The 22,935-nt window shown below is 44.0% G+C and overlaps 1 protein-coding gene across 3 annotated transcripts in view; it reads right to left on the bottom strand.

The window, feature by feature from the left end:
• Positions 1 to 14,687, bottom strand: part of ADAM17 (ADAM metallopeptidase domain 17) — a 68,137-nt gene extending 53,450 nt beyond the window's left edge. Inside the window, exons 1-2 of one of the 3 annotated variants that reach the window (XM_003826946.6) lie at positions 12,842 to 14,687; positions 451 to 583 (exon numbers count right to left, since the gene is read on the bottom strand). In XM_003826946.6, the coding sequence (XP_003826994.1) occupies positions 451 to 583; positions 12,842 to 12,938 (230 nt within the window). In that variant the 5' untranslated portion in view covers positions 12,939 to 14,687. The remainder of the gene's footprint in view (positions 1 to 450; positions 584 to 12,841) is intronic. The other 2 variants (XM_055108258.1, XM_008952298.5) reach the window with 2 other exon arrangements.
• Positions 14,688 to 22,935: the final 8,248 nt, after the last annotated feature.

The raw sequence follows: 22,935 nt of genomic DNA, 5'->3' as shown, positions 1-22,935 counted from the left end.
TTTATTTATTTTTTGAGACAGAGTCTCACTCTGTTGCCCAGTCTGGAGTGCAGTGGCACCATCTCGGCTAGTGCAGCCTCCACCTCCCCGGTTCAAGTGATTCTCCTGCCTCAGCCTCCCAAGTAGCTGGGATTACAGGCACGTGTCACCATGCCTAATTTTTGTACTTTTAGTAGAGACGGGGTTTTGCCATGTTGCCCAGGCTGAGCTTGGGCAAACTCCTGAGCTCAAGCAATCCACATGTCTTGGCCCCCCAAAGTGCTCAGATTACAGGCGTGAGCCACTGCACCCAGCCCCAGTATGAATTTTAGAATAAGCATTATACTGGAAATTAATTACAAATCTTTAAAATGTAATTTCCCAAGATTTCAGTAGATACCCTTACTTTTTTGTTTTTGCCAAACCAAGCCCCCAGTGCCCCAACATTATTCCATGAATAATTCAAATTACCTTTTCAAAGCTGAAAAAGTTAGTAGTGTTTCTACATGTGTTGAAGTCTGTAGATCTCTTTTTCTTACCGAATGCTGCTGGATATTAGATAAAGAGAGAATATCGTAGTCTGAGAGCAAAGAATCAAGCTTCTCTGAAATAAAGGTAAAAAAGGTATTAGCATCTAAACCTAATAATCAATTGTAGTATCGTTAAAATGAGAGTGCCAGACAATAAATCTTTCCTGATGTAATCCATTAGGAAGTGCCAAGCACAAACTATAAATCATTTTTTATCAACAGAAACTCCACTGCCTCTTCCAAAATCAGGATTTTTAGAAGACAAATTGGGTGACTTGAGTCTCTTTAAAAACTGTCTAAAAATATTTGCACTGATGCCTTCCCTTTCTTTCAACAACTATCACTGCAGACACTATGGTATTCAAAATCCTTCCAATGGACTTAGAAGGTCCTCAAAATACAGCAACAGGAGCTTAAAATACAAGTTTACTGCTACTGATGTTAAATATGCTCACAAAACCAGTTTTAAAAGAAAGACTCTTACTCATGTGTGGAAGCTAAAAAAGTGGATCTCGTGGAGGTAGACAGCAGAATGGTGGTTACCAGAGGCTGAGAAGGGAAGTGGGGGTGGTGGAGATGAACAGAAAGTGGTCAGTGTTACAAAAATACAGTTTGATTAGTAAGTTCTAATATTTGATAGTACAGTACAGAAATTATAGTTAACAATTTATTGTATACTTCAAAACAGCTAGAAGACTTGTAATATTCCTAACACAGAAAAGATGTTTCAAATGATGGGTATCCCAATCACCCTGATTTGATCACTACACATTATACACAGGTATCAAAATATCACATGTACCCAAAAAACACATATCACTAAATAAAACAAAAACTCAATTTAACCATACAACTGCCAAGAGACACCCCCCACCTTTCCCAAACCCCTTCTTTATCCTCTACCCAATACCCTACCCTCCTACCCTCCTACCCTAACTGGCTTCCAGAATGCTAGCAATTAGGCCTTTACCTTCCAGAGGAATATGGAAATCTGACAATCTCTAATGAAAAACCTAAGATTCTGATATCAAAAGTTTCCCAAATGAGGCCATGCATGGTGGCTCACACCTGTAATCCCAGCACTTTGGGAGGCCAAGGATCACCTGAAGCCAGGAGTTCCAGACCAGCCTGATTAACATGGTGAAACCCTGTCTCTACTAAAAATACAAAATTAGCCGGGCATGGTGGTGCATGCCTGTAATCCCAGCTAGTTTGAGGCAGGAGAATCGCTTGAACCCAGGAGTCAGATGTTGCAGGGAGCTGAGATTGCACCACTGCACTCTAGCCTGGGCGACAGAGCAAGACTCCATCTCTAAGCGGGGGAAAAAAGGCCGGGCTGGGCACGGTGGCTCACGCCTGTAATCCCAGCACTTTGGGAGGCCAAGGCAGGGGGATCACAAGGTCAGGAGATGGAGACCATCCTGGCAAACATGGTGAAACCCAGTCTCTACCAAAATACAAAAAATTAGCCAGGCGTGGTGGCGGGCGCCTGTAGTCCCAGCTACTCATGAGGCTGAGGCAGAGGAATCGCTTGAACCTGGGAGGCGGAAGTTGCAGTGAGCTGAGATCACATCACTGCACTCCAGCCTGGCGACAGAGCAAGACTCCATCTCAAAAGAAAAAAAAAAAAAAGCCAAAAAGGGCTATGTTTTATTCATTACAACATCCTTGCCTCACAATACTCAGCAAAAACCTTGCACATATCAGCATTCACATGTTCACAAACTGCACGAATTCTCAGTGCTGAAATGCAATATGATCCTTTAGTTCTTCAATTTCCCTGATACAGGTTGGTACATGAACTCAGTTTCATTCAAGATCATAATCACTCCTACTGACTTAGGAACTTAACCTCAACATTATAGTTTCATTGTCAATAATATAGCCCAGTAGTTCTCAAAGTGTAGTTCCCAAACCAGCAGCATCATCATCAACTGGGAATTTGTTAAAAATGCAAATGCTCAGGTCTCCCCTCAGACCTGCTCAAACAGAAATCCGCCCAGTGGGATCCAATAGTCTGTGTTTAACAAGGCTTCCAGGCAAGGCTGACACACTCAAATATGAAAATCACTGAACTGGCTGGGCATGGTGGCTCACACTTGTAATCCCAGCACTTTGAGAGGCAGAGGCGGGTGGATCACCTGAGGTCAGGAGTTCAAGACCAGCCTGGCCAACATGGCAAAACCCTGTCTCTACCAAAAATACAAAAAATTAGCTGGGCATGGCAGCAGACGCCTATAATCCCAGCTACTCGGTAGGCTGAGGCAAGAGAACTGCTTGAACCTGGGAGGCAGAGGTTGCAGTGAGCCGAGATCACACCACTACTCTCCAGCCTGGGCAACAAGGCAAGACTCCATCTCAAAAAAGAAAAAGAAAAAACCACTGAACTAAGCTAAAGGAAGGTAACAACTCAAAGTAAAGAAAAAAACTTTAGCCACAAAGATGTTCATTATTCAGCCTTGCCTTATTTTCAAGGACAAAAACCAGAATGAAGGTAAATTAGTAACTGTGAAATGGTTGGATGTTGTAACACTTCCAAAGACAGGGGAAAAAATCTGCAACGATTTTAAATGTCGTTTACAAAAGGTTTTTAAGAACATGGGGCTGAGGGTGTGGCTCGCTCCTGTAATCCCAGCACTTTGGGAGGTCAAGGTGAGAGAATTGCTTGACCCAAGGAGTTCGAGACCAGCCTGGGCAAAATAGTGAGACCCTCATCTCTCCAAAAAGTAAAAATAAAACTAGCCAGGCATGCTGGCATGTGCTTGTAGTCTCAGCTACTCAGAAGGTTCAGGTGGGAGGATCACTTGAGCCCAGGAGGTCAAGGCTGCAGTAAGCCAAGATAGCACCACTGCACTCCAGCCTGGGTGACAGGATGAGACCCAGTCAAAAAAAAAAAAAAAAAAAGAAAGAAAAGAAAAAGAAAGAACATGGAAAAATACATATGTTATAATGTTAAATATAGATTTCAGAAATATTCATATTGTATAATCTTAACTATGTATAAAAATAGGTCTAGAAAAAATAAGCACAAGACAGTAACATCATTGGTTATTTTGGGTATATTTTCTATAATAAGCACTTTTTAAATGTAGCTTGCTAAAGCACTTTAAAATACTTAACTAATGCATTTCAACTGCAATTGATTCTCTTTTAATAACTGGATATCTCAAATTGAAGATTCTGAAGCCATTACAAACTATAGTAAAAACAGTTCTTCCTTTGGAGCCAAACTGTAGCTACGTACTACTGCTATTGTGTTTTCACTAACAAGTAACCTCTCAGGTACTCAATATTTCACTGCACTTCACTTCCAAAATTCTAACCACTAGTAATCTCAATTTTTTACAGCCTTTACAACAGAATTTATATTTCTCCCCATTTCCCAAGAGTTTATCTCTTATCCATATCCAATTCTCTCAATAAACTTAAGTATAAACCACCTGCTTCTGACAGTAGAGTTTATTACAGTTAATACCAGACACTGCCGCACTGTCTATCTCAGCTCAGTGTCTGGCCATATTCTTTTTTTTTTTTTTTTTGAAATGGAGTCTCACTCTGTCGCCAGGCTGGAATGCAGTGGCGTGATCTCAGCTCACTGCAACCTCCGCCTCCTGGGTTCAAGCGATTCTCCTGTCTCAGCCTCCCAAGTAGCTGGGACTACAGGTGCACACCACCTATCCAGCTAATTTTTGTATTTTTAGTAGAGACGGGGTTTCACCGTGTTGGCCAGGATGGTCTTGATCTCTTGACCTCGTGATCCACCCACTTCGGCCTCCCAAAGTGCTGGGATTACAGGCGTGGGCCACAGAGCCCAGCCCATATTCTCTCTTTAAAAAACTACAATGGCTGCCTACTTCTCTCTAGAATGAGAGCACCTTCCTTACTTTCTACAAGTTGGCACAGCAGTCATCATTTTGTTATCTTTTTTGTCATCTGCGTTTTATTTTTTGTTGTTTTTGCTTTTTGTTGTTTTGTTATGTGCTTTTGTTATCTTTTTCATCCCCCTACCCCTCCTTTCTTGCACACACATTCTACACTTATTTTTTCTCTTTTCCACCAGACTCCATTTACTTGATTATTTAACAAATATTTATTGAGAACCTCCTATCTTTCAGGCACTAAGGATACAACACAGAGAAAAAGAAACAGACTTCCAGTATTGTGACACTGGAGGAAAGACCAAAATTATTATAAAGTACATCACAGACCAAGACAGAAGTAGCCACAGAAAGTTATGCACAGACACAGCAGGGGCATGATCCCTGCCTGCTGAGTCAAAGATGTTTTCCCAGGGAAACGGTTTTGAAGACCAAAAGGATGAGGCAGCACCCCAGAGAAGGAAAAGAAAGGAGAGGCCTTAGGTCAAGGGCATAACATATGCTGAATTCCACAAAAAATAGAACACAACACTTAAAGACGTGAAAGCAACTCAATGAGGCTACAGTGCAGAGCAGTACAGAGAGAATATGAAGTGTGAGGCTGGAGAGTCAGGCACTGGTCAGGCCATGAAGGGGTATGGAAGGAAATCAGGGATTCTGGGCTTTGGATAATGGCAATAGCTGTAAGTTGGAAATTTCATTATGGGCCAGCTGTGGTGGCTCATGCCTGTCATCCCAGCACCTTGGGAGGCCAAGATGGGTAGATCGCTTGAGCCCCAGGAGTTCAAGACAAGCTTGGGCAACACAGCAAAACCCCGTCTCTACCAAAAAAATAAATAAAATAAAATACAAAAATTAGCCAGGCGTGGTGGTGTACACCTGCAGTCCCAGCTGCTCAGGAGGCTGAGGTGGGAGGACGGCTTGAGCTCAGGAGGCAGAGGTTGCAGTGAGCTGATATCGTGCCACTGCACTCCAGCCTAGGCAACGAGGCCAGATCCTGTCTCAAAATCCAAAAAAAAAAGAGAGAGAAAGCCAAGGCGGGCGATCACTTGAGGTCAGGAGTTAAAGACCAGCCTGGCCAACGTGGCAAAACCCTGTCTCTGCTAAAAATACAAGATTAGCTGGGCGTGGTAGCAGGTGCATATAATCTCAGCTACTTGGGAGGCTGAGGCATGAGAATCGCTTGAACCCAGGAGGCAAAGGTGGCAGTGAGCCGAGATCACGCCACTGCACTCCAACCTGGGTGACAGAGTGAGACTCCATCCCCCCCAAAAAAGAAAGAAATTTCATTATGACTGCAGTGTGGAGAATGGGCTAGAGGGGAACAAGACCGGAATGTAGGAAATCTGCTGGTAGGCTGTAGAGCAAACCAAGTAGAAACCACTAAAAGACTCCTAGGTTGTGGCTCACTGTGATTAAAAAAAAAAAAAGAAAAGAAAACAAGAGAGGGGCTGATATCAGGAGACAATTGGATGCTGAAAGATTCTGGAGTTTTGAATGATAGAGCCTTGGGAGAAACAGAAATGAAAACAAAAGATTCTGGAGTTTCATATTCTATTTTGTTCCTTATACACAGTTGCAATTTCATTGCTCATTTACATAGGACTTCCTTTGCATTAAGTAATCATGTCTAGTTGTGTTACTGATGAGCCACATAGTGATTTTCAGCAGGGAGAGTAAATCTATGTTATCACAAGATTCTTAACACTGACATCAGCGGTAAAAAGTAGCCAATACTTTGTTCCTTCTAAAGGTTTCAAAGAAGAATAAAAAGAAAACGGGGCTTTCAGGCCTGTAACAAAATGGCCTTCTGGTTGTAGCTGTGGAGTTGCCTACAGAAGATTAGATAAACCTTCCACTCCCCCACTTCTCTTATATCTGAATTGTTTTGTCTCTGGGATAAGCTTTTATGGCCATTCACTTTAATGCATTGACATAAAGTATATCCATATTTTCTTCATTAAGCCCAGAGCTGACATTTTTAAGCTAAAACTAATCGTGAAACTTTAAAAAATTATGTATATGGCAGGTCACAGTGGCTCACACCTGTAATCCCAGCACTTTGGGAGGCCGAGGTGGGTGGATCACAAGGGTGGGAGTTCAAGACCAGCCTGGCCAACATGGTAAAACCCAGTCTCTACTGAAAATACAAAAATTAGCCAGGCGCGGTGGCAGGCACCTGTAATCCCAGCTACTCAGAAGCCTGAGGCAGGAGAATCGCTTGAACCCGGGTGGCAGAGGTTGCAGTGAGTGAGCTGAGATCACGCCACTGCACTCCAGCCTAGGTGATAGAGTGAGACTCCATCTCAAAAACAAACAAACAAAAATTATGAATATAATTTTGTGTGTATATCAACATATATACACATAAGTATAGTGGTATGTATATAACTGTCCCACACGTATTTAAGAACAATGTAAATAAAGTGTTATATGAGAAGGTTCTGGAAACGTGTGGGTTTTTGTTTTGTTTTGTTTTTGAGACAGGGTCTCGCTCTGTTGCTCAGGCTAGAGTGCAGGGCACAATCACCACTCACTGCAGCCTCAACCTCCTGGGCATGAGCAATCCTCCGGGTGGCTGGGACCACAGGCACATGCCACCGCACCTGGCTAATTTTTGTTTCTATTTTTTTGTAGAGACAAGGTCTTGCCATGTTGCCCAGCCTGGTCTCAAACTCCTGGGCTCAAGTGATCCTTCCCCCTTAGCTTTCCAAAATGCTGAGATGACAGTCGTGAGCCACCGTGCCCAGCTTGTGGATTTTTTACATTAATTTCTTTTATTTTTTCAGCAAATTGCATTTTCCTAAAATACTACTTGAGAGTGTACTGCAGAACCCCAAGGCACTCAGCTCACTCTTCACTGCTCTGCTGCATGAAGTACAAAAAGTTCCCCCAAAATGACACTATCAATGTCATGCTCCTACTTCTGATATCAGAAATGGAAAACATAAAGCCAGTACTGCTGTGAAGTGTTTATTGTGTTTGTGCTGAAGACACAGGAGCCTTCCTCTTCAGCACTCCCCAAAACACACAGGACAGGGAAGCAGGCCACGTGTAATTAAGTGTCAGGTGCGGGTTGTTGGGACTAAGGAATGAGAAAAAGGGAGCAGTGCTCTCTGCTAGGCCAGGGACCCCAGAGCCTGGGAACTAAACAATTTTATGGATTTATACCAGTAAAGGAGGATGGAGTATGAGCTGCTTCAACTAATTCCCTATCAAGAGCTCCTCAACAGACCTGGGACGTAACCTGAGCCAAGACTCTCCAGCAAGACCAGTAACCAGGATGCAAGTTTCAGGTTAGGCAATGAGACTACTTCCACAATTACCAGCAGCCCTGCCTAGTCCTAGGCTAAACCTGTATCCGATACTCATTCTTTTTTTTTTTTTTTTTTTTTTGAGATGGAGTCTCACTCTGCAGCCCAGGCTGCAGTGCAGTGGCTCAACCTTGGCACACTGCAACCTCTGCCTCCCAGGTTCAAGCGATTCTCCTGCCTCAGCCTCCCCAGTAGCTGGGATTACAGGCACGCACCACCACGCCTGGCTAATTTTTGTATTTTTAGTAGAGACAGGTTTCACCATGTTGGTCAAGCTGGTCTTGAACTCCTGGCCTCAAGTCATCCGCCGGCCTCAGCCTCCCAAAGTGCTGGGACTATAGGTGTAAGCCACTGTGTCCAGCTACTCATTCTTGTAATCAAAAGAATAGGTAACTGGCTGGGGCAGTGGTTCACGTCTGTAATCCCAGCACTTTGGGAGGCTGAGGCAGGTGGATCACCAGAGGTCAGGAGTTCAACACAGGCCTGTCCAACATGATGAAACCCCATCTCTACTAAAAATACAGAAAAAAAAAAAAAAATTAGCCAGGCGTGGTGGGGGACACCTGTAATCCCAGCTATTCGTGAGGCTGAGGCATGAGAATCACTTGAACCTGGGAAGTGGAGGTTGCAGTAAGCCAAGATTGCGCCACTGCGCTCCAGCCTGGGTGACGGTGAGACTCTGTCTCAAAAAAAAAAAAAAGGTAACTAATTTTGGACATGTTATATTTGAAGTGCCAAATGGGCAGCTGAATATGAACTCCAGAGAACAAGTCCAGGTCAGAGATACACGTCTAGTCATTAGCAGAACACTGTCAAATGAAGTGAAACCAGTACAACTCATGTAACAACAAAGAAAAAAAAAAAAAAAAAGGAAGTGGGGGAAACGGAGAGATGCCCATTTCCTTGGCTGATTTTAGGAGTAAATAAAGAGATACAGATTGAGCATCCCTTATCCAAAATGCTTGAGACCAGAAGTGTTTCATTCATCAGAATTTTTTAAATTTTGAAATATTTGCATATACATAATGAGGTATCTTGGGGATGGGACCCAAGTCTAAATATAAAATTCATTTATGTTTCATTTATTCACTTACTTTGAGATGGAGTCTCGCTCTGTCGCCCAGGCTGGAGTGCAGTGGTGCCATCTCAGCGCACTGCAAGCTCCGCCTCCCAGGTTCACACCATTCTCCTGCCTCAGCCTCCCGAGTAGCTGGGACTACAGGGGCCTGCTACCACACCTGGCTAATTTTTTGTATTTTTAGTACAGACAGGGTTTCACCATGTTAGCTAGGATGGTCTCGATCTCCTGACCTCGTGATCCACCCAGCTCGGCCTCCCAAAGTGCTGGGATTACAGGCATGAGCCACCGCGCCTGGCCTAAACAATATTTTTAAGTAACTTTTTTTGCATGAAAAAAAGTTTGTGTACAACGAAGCATTCGAAAGCAAAGGTGTCACTGTCTCGGCCACCCACATAAATAATCTGTGGTTGTCTGGCATCACCATCATTCCTGACTGATTTTACATGCTACAATAAGTAATCATTTTGTTATACCTATTCACACATAAGTACTATACAGTAAAAAATATACCACTAACAGTGAAAAAATCGTGTGTTAGGGGTAATGTGTGCTGTCATGCCAGCATTCAAAAAGTTTCAAATTTTGGAGCATTTCAGATTAGGGATGCTCAACCCATATATGAAAAGCCTTTCATTTCACTTCCGTTACCTCAATGAAGCCCATTCCTGTCCTCCTTTCCTATCAATCTTTTTCAGACTTTCTTCACATTACACTTCCAGCTGTATACACTTATTATCTCACAAATAGAAAATGGTGAAGGATCCAAAAATCAACCACAATTGGCCTTGGAGGAAACCTATATTTAATGTTCTAGGAAATCCTGTGAAAGTCAAAAGGATCTCTCCAGTTTCCCCATCACAATTATCTGCTTAACTCCTCTCCATTCTACTCTTGAAATATGGTTTATCTCTTAGACTAATATAAAGCAGAGTTACATTAAATCTCCCTTGGAGCAGTTAGGGCAGTTAAGCATTTAGGTTTCAAAGGAATGCAGCCAGTAAGCAAAATTAACATCAAAAGAGAAAGCCAGATGTCAAAATACTGAGTAAAATGGTGCTGTCAATAATGAAATCAGCACTGCAACATGGAGAATCCCCATGCCAATAACCTCAAGGTAAATTTGAAAATACATGTTTCAGATACAAACTTTCTCATCCCTCATCTGTGACCTATATTTTTTCCTCCCACCCACTACATCCTCTTTTATTAAAAGTAACACAAAGGGAAAACAATTTTGAAATCAAAGTGAGACTTATGCACCCCAGCTGCAACTTCAACAAGATATCATCATGACTAAGCTCATATGACTCATAACTTTCCTAAATTATGCAATTCATAACAGTTCAATTGAAATCATTTTTGGTGACCCATAGAGGACTCTAAAAACCAGGCTTCATTTTATTAGGTATTTTTTGCCTTTCAGAAAAATGTTGTCATATGCCTAATCGATATTGAGTACTGCAATATAGTAGTATTTGTAGGACAATAAACATAAAAAATAAATAATAAAGCATGCTTTTCAACTATGAAACTATTTGCTAGTCTTGACCAACTCAATCTAATGGTAAGGTTAAGTAACAAATTATATTGTAAGCTGTCAAACAAACTGAAAAAAAAAAGTCATTCTTCAAAAGAAAAATACCCACAAGGCCTATGTTCATCATTGACAACTGACAGCATCTTCCTGAGACTCATTTTCCTCCTCCTTTATTTGAAAACTAGACTTGATCTCTAAGATTCATTTGGTGATAACACTTGCTATAACGTACTCTAGCACTCTCCTCTATGCTGTTTTAGAAGTGTCCTAAATGAATGTCTATTTCCCTATGCTATAACCATTTGAAGATGGATATCGTCTGATCTTTGTATTTCCAATGCCACGTATAATACTTGTGTGTCCTTCAAATATTTCGTTTAAAAAAAAAAAAAAAAGAGGCCGGGCGTGGTGGCTCAAGCCTTTAATCCCAGCACTTTGGGAGGCCGAGGTGGGCTGATCACCTGAGGTCAGGAGTTCGAGATCAGCCTGAATAACATGGAGAAACCCCATCTCTACTAAAAATACAAAACATTAGCCGGACGTGGTGGCACATGCCTGTAATCCCAGCTACTTGGGAGGCTGAGGCAGGAGAATTGCTTGAACCCGGGAGGCGGAGGTTGTGGTGAGCTGAGATGACACCATTGCACTCCAGCCTGGGCAACAAGAGCAAAACACTGCCTCAAAAAAAAAAAAAAAAAAAAAAAAGAAAAGAAAAGAAAAGAAAAAAGAAAAGTCTATGCATTCTTCTGGCACAGATGGTCTGCATTTTGCAAATAAAAAACAAACACATGGGCCAGGAGCGGTGGTTCATGCCTGTAATCCCAGCACTTAGGGAGGCCCAGGTGGGCGGATCACGAGGTCAAGAGTTCGAGACCAGCCTGGCCAACATGGTGAAACCCCGTCTCTACTAGGAATACAAAAATTAGCTGGGCGTGGTGGCACATGCCTGTAATCCCAGCTACTCAGGAGGCTAAGGCAGGTGAACTGCTTGAACCCCGGGAGGCGGAGGTTGCAGTGAGCTGAGATCGCGCCACTGCACTCCAGCCTGGGCAACAGAGCAAGACTGTGTCTTGGAAAAAAAAAAAAATGGTCTAAAAAACCTTACGATCTGCAAATGTTATGAATTGATCTAGAAAGTAATGTTTTTCTTTAAACTGTATGCTTCCTTGGGACTCATGCTTATTTTTACCTACGAACAACAGATTAATAACATAAGTGAAACAGTTGTGTCAGGGTGGTGCAAATATAATTTTAATATCTCAAAATACATATTTATTCTTTTTACTAACATTTATCCTTAAAATGAAGACCCTTACCCTATCCCTCCATCCTAACCACAATCCTACCTCAAAATGTCCTTCAATTTGTACTGACTTACCACTTCTCAGCACTTCCTAACTAGATCCCTTGCCTTTCATTAGTCACTTGTAATCCATTTCAATCGGAAAGAATCATAAGACAGCTGTTCAAGTGATAACACTCTCAACACCTTTAATATCCATATCAATCCATTACAATTTCTGTCCACTAAATATAAAGAAAAAAAATACTACACATGGTATCATGGTGAAATTTGGGAACCAGTACAACCATGCAAGCCTACAATTTCACACACTGGGAAAACATTATTTCACACTTTATTACTACTTAAAGTGTCTTACACGTCAATTTTTGAAAGAGAAAAGGATTTTAAAATACACTACAAGTTCACGCAAACTTACTTCCACCAAAGTTCAGATCCCTTAATGCATGTCCATCCTTAAAATCCAATCTCTCTGGAAAATCTAATGAAATAGGAACCCTCTACTTTCTAGCCTCTAAACTCATCAAACTCGTCACTCTTGATAATTTCTTTGTTTAAAAGTGCAAGGAAAGCATTCATAGTGGCAGCATCACGAGTTGGCTTAGCAGGTTTCCGCCTCCCCCCATCTCCCAAGCACCTCCAATAAGCTACAATTGAAATAACCAAGAACGTGCTTAGGATGTTCGCAAAAACACAACTCTTAAGACTCCAACTCCAGTCTCCGCCTCCCAACGAGATTACTGCATAAGTACCTCCTACAGCAGAAATTCTAGTTCCCTCCTTCGAGGACCAGGAAGAATTCTGGAGCTTTGGGGCCCTTCCTTTCTGGCTCTGGTAGGAACACACAACACTAGATTTGTTCCTTACTAAGGCAAGAACCCTGACCACATCTCCCTCTCCAAACAAGATCCAGCCGCCCTACTCCTTACCGCTTTCCCAACACCCTCCCCGAACACAAAGCTAGGGAGCAAACCCCTCTCAGGCGCTCAGTCACTACATGGAGCCCGTCCAGTAGCCCTTTCCCACTCAGAGACAGGCCCATCTCCTTTATTCTTTCCCCAAACTCCGAGAGCCACACCCCCTTCTACACTGAAAACTTAGGGACGCGCCACCATCGCCAATACCCCGCCCCCAAACACCTGATAGACCCAGCTCCCCTGCTCTTCCCTCAAACGAGCGCTCCAGGCGCCGGCCTAAGCCAACTCCCCTGGGTCTTTACCGAGTCTCTGGTGGGGGCCGAAGCCCGGGTCATCCGGAGGTCGCGGCGCCAGCACGAAAGGAACCACGCTGGTCAGGAATAGGAGAGACTGCCTCATGTTCCCGGCCCCGCTACCGGCTCCACCTCTCTGGGCAGCCTTCGCCTGACGGGGTTTCGGAAAACTGCTCACATCGGGGGAGGACGGGATCCGCCCGGCCTAGCCCCTCAAACCTCTTTTCCCTCCCGCGCCGCCTACTGGGAAGATTCTACCGCCAGGCTCGACGCCCCCGGAAGTGCAGGTGGCGTTACCAAAGGCCGGCTCAGCCAGCTTCCGGCCGCCGCTGTTCCCCAGCACCACCCACAGCCGGAAGCCGGCTGCCGCGCGGCATCCCGGGAGGCTCCGCTTGCCCCGCCCTACGCCGGTGCGCCGCGGGCCTCTGGTCGGCTGCCGTGTTCGGCCCCGCCCGTCACGTCTAGCTGGGGCTCGCCCGGCGCCTTCCTGGACGCAGACGTATAAGTCCCAACTCCACCCAGTCCGGCCTGGCCTCTGTCCCCGGGTGACCGCGGAATGGGGAGGCGGGAGCTAGCGAGCAGGCCCTCAGGCGCGTCTGGCCGCCTCGTTTGTCTTGATGCCCACGTCTGGTTAGGATCCCTGCTGTCCATTTTATTAAAGGAGATGTAAAAAGCGGCCTGGGGCCCAGCGACCTGCCCAGGGCGGACTAGGAGGCGCGACTGGCCCGATGCCGCAGGCTCTCTGCCCAGTATGCTCAGGTGGGAGGGCGGGGACATGAATCGAGCCACAGAGTGCCCTGGGCACGGACTCCCCCCGCCCCGCCCCGGGCCCCGAGCCCGGCCACCGAAGCCCGTGCCACTCGCCAGCTCCTGCGAGACGAGCCTTTCGAGCGCAGCTCAGGCATTTGGTTCAGGGTCCGACTGCCGGAGTCGTCTGAGGCCTCCATCCGTCTTTCGTCACGAAAAAGGCTTTGGGGGGACTAATAAGCACTTCCTGAATGCACATTTGCTCCACGCCCCTGCTGTAGGGAGAGGGTCTGCAGACACTTCAACAAATAGAATTCTAGGACCTTACCTTTGAGTACAAGAGCTGGAATCTTCCCACCAACTTCTTAAAATTCAATCCTATACTTGGTCCATTTAGCTTAGACTGGAAATTTCCCAAGGCAGTTTGTTTTGCAATCTTTTGCATGATTTTAGCTCTGTATAGTTTAGTGAATGTTTATGGTACTGAATAAAACAGTCTAAAAACATTGGGTACATGTTGCTGTTTTATTTAGTTCAACCAAAGTTTATAAAAGTAGGACATAATACGTTTTCCACTTAAGAGTGAGACAGCCTTTATTATGAAACGGTAAATTGTTAGGAATAAAATACTAGTCCTATTCAAGTTTCAAGGCTTATTCCTAATAAAATACTCAAACTGTGGTTAAAATTTATGTTAATGGTGGTTTGCCGCAGTAAAATATCAGCGTCTTTTTCAACAATACATTGTTGGCTAAAATCAACCGGACCTGGTCTGTACATCTGAGGTATAAAATATCTTTATTAAACATACCCATTAGTGGCATACCTAATCAAAAAGTAAGCAGAATTTCACATGCAAATTGTATACAATCTTTAAAAATTGTATTCCATAAGAATGTGACAGTTGAGTACAGTTTTTGGGGGGCTTTTTTGGTGTACCATAATAATGTCATCTGGTTTCTTTTCTGAACATCCAGTCACCATACTGTCCGGCTTATAACTTTAGTAAATGGGTAGATTATATTATTTTGGTATCCCCAACAGCTCTTGTACAGTGCCTTGCTCATAGAAGGTACTTAGCTGTTTAGTAAATGCCGTTTAAAAAAAAAAAAAGATCCCGATCCATTTTCTTTTCTTTTTTGGGGGGAGGTGGGGCGGGGGAAAGAGTTTCGCTCTTATTGCCCAGGCTGGAGTGCAATGGCGTGATCTTGGCTCACTACAACCGACTGAACACCTCCTGGGTTTAAGCGATTCTCCTGTCTCAGCCTCCCAAGTAACTGGGATTACAGGCGCCCGCCACCACGCCCAGCTAAATTTTGTATTTTTAGTAGAGATGGCGTTTCACCACGTTGGTCAGGCTGGTCTCAAACTCCTGACCTTAGGTGATCCACCCGCCTCGGCCTCCCAAAGTGCCAGGATTACAAGCGTGAGCCACCGCGTCTGGCGTGAATAACCAGAAGTCCTAGATTTCCAGGGACATTCCAAATTTCAAGTAATCTTTTCAATTCACAAATCAGGACCCAAATTATTCCAATTTGCAGTTCATCTTTCATTTATCAATTGTGCATACTCTTAAGATAAAAGAGCACCACGTGGGGGAGATAAAGAGCCAAAGGAATATGGTAAGAGGGGCACTGGATAGATTAATTAGTTTATCTTTTTTATTTTTATTTTTTTTTTAGACGGAGTCTTGCTCTGTTGCCAGGCTGGAGTGCAGTGGCGTGATCTTGGCTCACTGCAGCTTCTGCCTCCCAGGTTCAAGGGATTCTCCTGCCTCAGCCTCCCGAGTAGGTGGGACTACAGCTGTGCGCCACCACGCCCAGCTAATTTTTGTATTTTCAGTAGAGACAGGGTTTCACCATGTTGGCCAGACTGGTCTGGATCTCCTGACCTCGTGATCTGCCCGCCTTGGCCTCCAAAGTGCTGGGATTACAGGCATGAGCCACCGCGCCCGGCTCTTTTATCTTTTGAGACGGTCTGGCTCTGTAGCCAAGGATGGAGTACCGTGACACAATCACAGCTCACTGCAATCTCGACCTCCTGGGCTCAAGCAATCCTCCAGCCTCACCCTCCTCAGTAGCTGGGACCACAGGCATGCACCACCACACCTGGCTAATTTTTACATTTTTTTTTATAGAAATGGAGTCTCGCTATGTTCCTCAGGCTGGTCTCAAACTCCTGGCCTCCCAGAGTGCTGGGATTACAGGTATGAGCCACTGCACTCAGCACCAAAATAATATTTTAAAACTATATACCCCCTGGCCAGACGTGGTGGCTCACACCTGTAATCCCAGCACTTTGGGAGGCCGAGGTGGGCGGATCACGAGGTCAGGAGATCAAGACCATCCTGGCTAACACGGTGAAACCCCGTCTCTAGTAAAAATACAAAAAATTAGCCAGCATAGTGGCACGTGCCTGTAGTCCAAGCTACTCGGGAGGCTGAGGCAGGAGAATCACTTGAACCCTGGAGGTGGGGGTTGCAATGAGCCGAGATAGCACCACTGCACTCCAGCCTGGGCAACAGAGGGAGACTCCATCTCAAAAAAAAAAACAACTATATACCCCCTAGGTGTATCTTTAAAGTTTTTCATCATTAACGTAGTAGTAGCAAAGTATGAAACTTTCAGCATAAATACTGACATTTAAAATTAAAGCTGTTAGGTCATTATTTTAAAGTTTTCCAATAGAGTATAAATACCTCAAAGATTTGACAGCCACAGTGGTAGCCCAGCCTCCAAGATGGCCTCCAATGATGCCTGCTTCCTCTTCTACACTGGGCCATAGTTGGTCTGTGTGACCACTAGCATGCAGCCGAAGTGATGTCACTTCTGAGGTTAGGACACAAGAAGCTGTGTCCTCCATCTCAGGTGCTCTCTTGCTTGTTTCCTCTTGAATCACACACTCTGGGGGAAGCCAGCTTTCATGTCATGAGAACACTCAGGAAAACTATGGAGAGGTCCAATAGAACAGGTCAGCAGCCAACAAACACCAAGGAGCTGCCAAAGACTATGTGAGTGAGCTTGGAAGGAATTCAGCCCCAGGCAAGCTTTAAGATCACTGCAGCCCCTGACCTACCGTCTGACTATAATTAAGCTACTCCCAGATTCCTCAGCCTCAGAAGCTGGGAGATAAATGTTCGTGGTTCTAAAGCTCCTAAATTAGGAGTAATTTGTTACACAGCCACTATCATCTGTTCAAAAAAATACGTAAACAAGTTGACGGGATCCTGGGTTCTTAACACCTGAAGTGATGCTTTTAATTTAGGATTTAATAAAGATAATTAAAAATATTTCTTGAGGTTCCCCAATCCCATGCTGTGGAATTAATTATTCATAATTTAGATACCGCAAGTGAATTTAAGAGTAAACATTTGCAGTTATTAAACACAGAAGCCACATATGGCTCTGCAGTTAACTACCAAACCCACACAAGTACTGGTAAAACCTTCTCCAAATGACCAGAGAACTAACTGGTTCTGGCTGGGTGTTTTGTTTCCTTCTATTTCTCTAGCTATATTTCTCTTATTAGCCAATTTTGTCTTACACCAACCCCACCAGTTTTTATAGATGGATAGAGCCATCCTCACTGTTTCTAAAATGGTAATTATTCCTGCATTTGTATGCTTTTTTGCTGATGAACAAATCTGTGGAAAGCGATCGCTTTAAGTATGAGTCAACCCACAAATAAGACAACAGATGCCACTTAATGAAAAATAGGACTTTATACAAAGTCATGTGCCAAGAACTCTAATTTCTAAGGTTTTAGTTAAGAAATTTTAACCTATTTTAGAAAAAAATCAACCTTTTTTTTTTTCTTTTTTTTTTGAAGAGTCTTGCTCTGTCGCCAGGCTGGAGTGCAGTGGCGCGATCTCAGCTCACTGCAACCTCCGCCTCCGGGGTTCAAGTGATTCTCCTGCCTCAGCCTCCCGAGTAGCTGGGACTACAGGCATGCGCCACCACGCCCAGCTAATTTTTGTATTTTTAGTAGAGACGGGGTTTCACCATATTGTCCAGGATGGTTTCAATCTCTTGACCTCATGATCTGCCCACCTCGGCCTCCCAAAGTGCTGGGATTACAGGCATAAGCCACCGTGCCCGGCCAAAATCAACCTTTTAGAAAAATGACAAATATGCATGGGACAAAGCAGAGACATTTGCAGATCCTCACTGATGAACAGATGATTTTGGGGGGAATTTTTTTTAATTGTTATAAAGTCTCCTTTCTTTCTTTCTTTCTATTTTTTTTTTTTTTTAGAGACAGGGTTTCACCATGTTGCCCAGGCTGGTCTCGAATTCCTGGACTCAAGCGATCCACCCACCTCGGCCTCCTAAGGTGCTAGGATTATGGGTGTGAGCCACCACATCCCACTGATATGAACCACCATTGTGTGCAGAAGTATCATACATCCTACATATTGTATGCCACATAAAATATGGAGCTGTGTTGGTTCTTTTCCTTCTTAAATCCCTGCCTCTCTCCCTTGAGATCTCGGGGTAATTGAACCACATGAATAACTGAACATAGAGAGCAGACTAGATAAAGAGAACAAATGGAAACTTGTGCTGGTTTGAAATTACCTCAGGTCTGAAGTGGCCAGAAGTCATTACTCTTGGGTTGACAGGCCCCAGAGAGGAGACTCTCACCAATTACCCTCCAGTTCCACAGCAGCCAGAGACCTTAATTGAAAAGCTGTTCTACTTAGGGCTCTTCAGAAAAACCGAACTTGATTGTTCAATGTTTAAATTCTGAAAATTTTACTAATATTTTAAGAATTATACCAAAGAGATACACATTATAACTTTGGCCTCAAAGAAATTATACTCTAAAAGATAGATATATATAAACACACAAACACCCAAATGCATCAGGAAAAATAAGGATCATGGATTTTTTTCACGTTAACTTTTTGGGTTTGTGTTTTTTTTGAGATGGGGTCTCTGTCTACCACCCAGGGTGGAATGTAGTAGCACAATCTCGGCTGACTACAACCCCTGTCTTCTGGGTTCAAGCGATTGCTTGTGCCTCAGCCTCCCGAGTAGCTGGGACTACAGGCGTGCACCATCATGCCCAACTAATGTTTATATTTGTATAACAGTGGAGACGGGGTTTCACCATGTTGCCCAGACTGGTCTTGAATTCCTGGCCTCAGATGATCTGCCCACCTCAGCCTCCCAAAGTGCAGGGATTATAGGTGTGAGCTATCACGCCTGGCCCGCATTAACTTTTTAAAATAAATTTTCATTTTAGAAAAATTTCAGATTTACCAAAAAGTTGCAAAGATAGTATGGAGTTCCTGTTTCACCCAGCTACCTCAATGTTGACCATGATGATCATGGTATGTTTGTTAAACTAAAAAAATAATATTGGTACAATACTAGTAACTAAACTGCAGACATTTGGATTTTTTTTTTTTTTTTTTGAGACGGAGTCTTGCTCTGTCACCCAGGCTATAGTGCAGTGGTGCGATCTTGGCTCACGGCAACCTCCTTCTCCTGGGTTCAAGCGATTCTCCTGCCTCAGCCTCCCAAATAGCTGGAACTACAGGCTTGCACCACCATGGCCGGCTAATTTTTGTATTTTCAGTAGAGAAGGGGTTTCATCATATTGGCCAGACTGGTCTCAAACTCCTGACTTCACATGATCTGCCTGCCTCTGCCTCCCAAGTGTTGGGATTACAGGTGTAAGCCACCACACTGGCCGGATTTTTTTATTTTTTAATGTGTCTTACGGTCTTTAAGAAATTTTGAGGCCAGGCACAGTGGCTTACTCCTATAATCCCAGCACATTGGCAGGCTAAGGAGAGATTGCTTGAGCCCAGGAGTTCAAGATCAGCCTGGGCAACAAATAAAAAAAATTAGCCAGGCATTGTGGCACATGCCTGTGGTCCCAGCTACTCAGGAGGCTGAGGCTGAGGCAGGAAGATCACTTGAGCCCAGGAAGTCAAGGCTGCAGTGAGCCATGTTTGTGCCACTGCACTCCAGCCTGGGCAACAGAGTGAAACCCTGTCTCAAAATAGATAATTAAATTAAATTTAAAATTATGATAAAATACACATAACACAAAATTTACCATCAACATTCAATACATTTACAGTGCTGTGCAATCATCACCACCATCTGATTCCAGAACATTTTAATCACCCCAAAAGGAAACCCCATACCCATTAAACCACCTTTCCCCCTCCTCCCAGTCCCTGGAAGCCACTAATTGGACTGCAATTTTGTCACTAATGTCCTTTTTCTGTTCTAGGATCTAACCCAGGATACTACATTGCATTTAGTCACATTAATGTTATACTCTTTAGGTCAAATAAAGCTATTTTAAATATTTCATTCTCGGCTGGGCACGGTGGCTCACGCCTGTAATCCTAGCACTTTGGGAGGCTGAGGCAGGTGGATCACCTGAGGTCAGGAGTTCAAAACCATCCTGGGCAACGTGGTGAAACCCCGTCTCTACTAAAAATACAAAAATCAGCCGGGCGTGGCAGCATGTGCCTGTAATCCAAGCTACTTGGGAGGCTGAGGCAGGAGAATCACTTGAACCTGGAAGGCAGAGGTCGCAGTGAGCTGAGACACTGCTACTACACTTAAAAAAAAAAAAAAAACTCACAGAAGCAATAGTTAATATACTTAGTGGTGTTAAAGGAAACTGTCCAGCTCAATCCCTCACTGTCTCTCCTTTGAACTAGTCCCTATCATTCCCATAATACCTGAAGTGACTTTCTTACCTCTGCTTCCTCTCCACCAGTGCCTCTACCTGTCTTCCATAACACCAGCTAAATGTCTCCTATCCATGGGCTTTTTCTTGGTTCTTTTATAGCCCGTCCTTCATTTTATCTTGTGTTGTTGTCTCTTGATGGTATTTTGGTATTTTCTACCAAAGCACAAGTTCGTAAAGGTGAGGACCCTACTACCTTCCATATCAAATAAGTGTTCTGCCTAAGGCAGTTAACAGTATTTATGAAACAAATATCATTATCTGACATACAGCCCGATACCTCACAATTTCCCTCATCTAAATAAATTAGACAATTTAATGCTTATAGCAGGCAGAATTGTGTCCCCCCTGCCCAAGAAAATAAGTTCAAGTCCTAACCCCTGGTATTATGAATGTGATCTTATTTGGAAACAGGGTCTTTGCAGATGTAATCAGGTTAAGATGAAGTCATACTGGATTAGGCTGGGCCCTAAATCCAATGACTGATGTCCCTGTAAGAAGAGAAGTGACACAGAGACACACAGGGAGAGCACCGTGAGATGATGGATGCAGAGATTAGAGTTATACACCTACAAACTGAACACCAAAGAGCGCCACGACACCAGAAGCCAGGAAGAGACAAGGAAAAGACTCTTCCCCTGGGCCTTCAGAGGGAGCATGGCCCTGTAGACACCCTGATTTTGGACTTCTGGCCTCTAGAACAGAGAGAAAAAATTTCTCTTGGTTTTTATTTTATTTATTTTTATTTTTTATTTTTTGGTTTGTTTGTTTTGTTTTTTTGAGACAGGTTCTCTCGCTCTGTCACCCAGGCTGGAGTGCAGTGGCGCCATCTCGGCTCACTGCAGCCTCGATTTCCTGGGCTCCAGCAATACCCCCACCTCAGCCTCCTGAGTAGCAGGGACTACAGGCACATGCCAGCCACCACGCCTGGGTAGTTTAGTTTTGGTAGAGACAAGGTTTCCCATGTTGCCCAGGCTAGTCTCAAGCTCCTGAGCTTAAGCAATCTACCCACCGCGGCCTCCCCAAGTGCTAGGATTACAGGTGAAGCCACCGCACCTGGCCATTTATCTTATTTTAAGCTATCCAGTTTGTGACAACTTATCACAGCAGCGCTAAGAAAATATTACAATGCTTATGGAACACAGCCTAAGGTTACCTCCCCTTCTGCCCTTCTGCCTTTTCTCCTGAAATTCCTCTTGCCTGGAATATCCTTGCTGTATGTATCCAGCTATGAAAAACCTAAGCATCCTTCACTGGCATCTGAACGTTCTACTCACTGGCATCTGAACATTCTGATTTGTAGATTGCAGGTCTCCACCATTTTTTAGTAGTCTCAGTCTTTTAAAGATCCCATTTATTTTGTCACAGTTCTGGAGGCCAGAGTCCAAAATCAAGGTGTCAATTATGCAAATATTTGGTCCTTCAAAGGCCATTCTTACATAGGGTGATGGAGTCAGGTAACCAGCAGAGAGCAGGGAGACCGTAAAATTACATCTTTTTCTATTCCTGGCTACTTCTGAATTCTGATAGTAAATCTCTTGTGATTTAATCATTATTCTTTTTTGTTTTTGAGACAGGGTCTAGCTCTGTCACCCAGGCTGGAGTGCAGTGGTGTGAACATGGCTCACTGCAGCCTCGACCTCCCGAGCTCAGTGATCCTCCCACCTCAGCCTCCTGAGTAGCTGTAACCACAGGCACGTGCTACCAGGCCCAGCTAATTTTTTTTTTTTTTTTGAGATGGAGTCTCGCCCTGTTGCCCAGGCTGGAGTGCAGTGGCGTGATCTCAGCTCACTGCAGCCTCTGCCTCCCAGGTTCACGCCATTCTCCTGCCTCAGCCTCCTGAGTAGCTGGGATTACAGGTGCACCACCACATCCAGCTAATTTTTGTGTATATATATATATATATATATATATATATATATATATATATATATTTTTTTTTTTTAAGTAGAGATGGGGTTTCACCACGTTGGCCAAGCTGGTCTCAAACTCCCGACCTCAGGTGATCCACCCACCTCAGCCTCCCAAAGTGCTGGGATTACAGGCGTGAGCCACTGCGCCCAGCCAATTTTTTAATTTTTTTATAGAGATAGGGTCTTGCCTTGTTGCCCAGGTTGGTCTCAAACTCCTGGGCTCAAGCAATCCTCCCGCCTTGGCCTCCTAAAGTGCTGGGATCACAGGCATGAGCCACTGTGCCTGGCCTGATTTAATTCTTCTTCTTCACCTGATCCAGTTTTCTCCATGAAGACTTGAGACCAAGTCACAGTAGGTTTGGACCCAAATGCATGCTGCTCCTCTCTCCCCATGTTCTTTGCTTCTGTTCTTAGCCTGGGGTAAAGTCCTCCTTGTCCTGGGCCAGACATACTGTCAAGAGAAAGCTTGGTATTGGACTGATTCCATTTAAAGAACCTTATTTTATGAATCTGTCCCAGGAAAATATAGTAACTCGTTAACAGTTTTGAATGATTTGTTCTTTGCTTTTTGGCAAATTTCAGTTTATCCTTGCTAGAGGGAAAACAATAAAATCCACAAGTAATTCCCAATTTTCAACCTAGCCCAGCAATTTAACCTCCTCACTCACTTTGCCAAGGCTACTAACAAGTAGCTGTGTGCCTGGCCTGCTTTCCTTCTCTCCTCTC

The sequence above is a fragment of the Pan paniscus genome, chromosome 12, assembly GCF_029289425.2.
Source record: "Pan paniscus chromosome 12, NHGRI_mPanPan1-v2.0_pri, whole genome shotgun sequence".
Classification (NCBI taxonomy): domain Eukaryota; kingdom Metazoa; phylum Chordata; class Mammalia; order Primates; family Hominidae; genus Pan; species Pan paniscus.
This window is presented reverse-complemented; position numbering and strand designations above follow the sequence as displayed.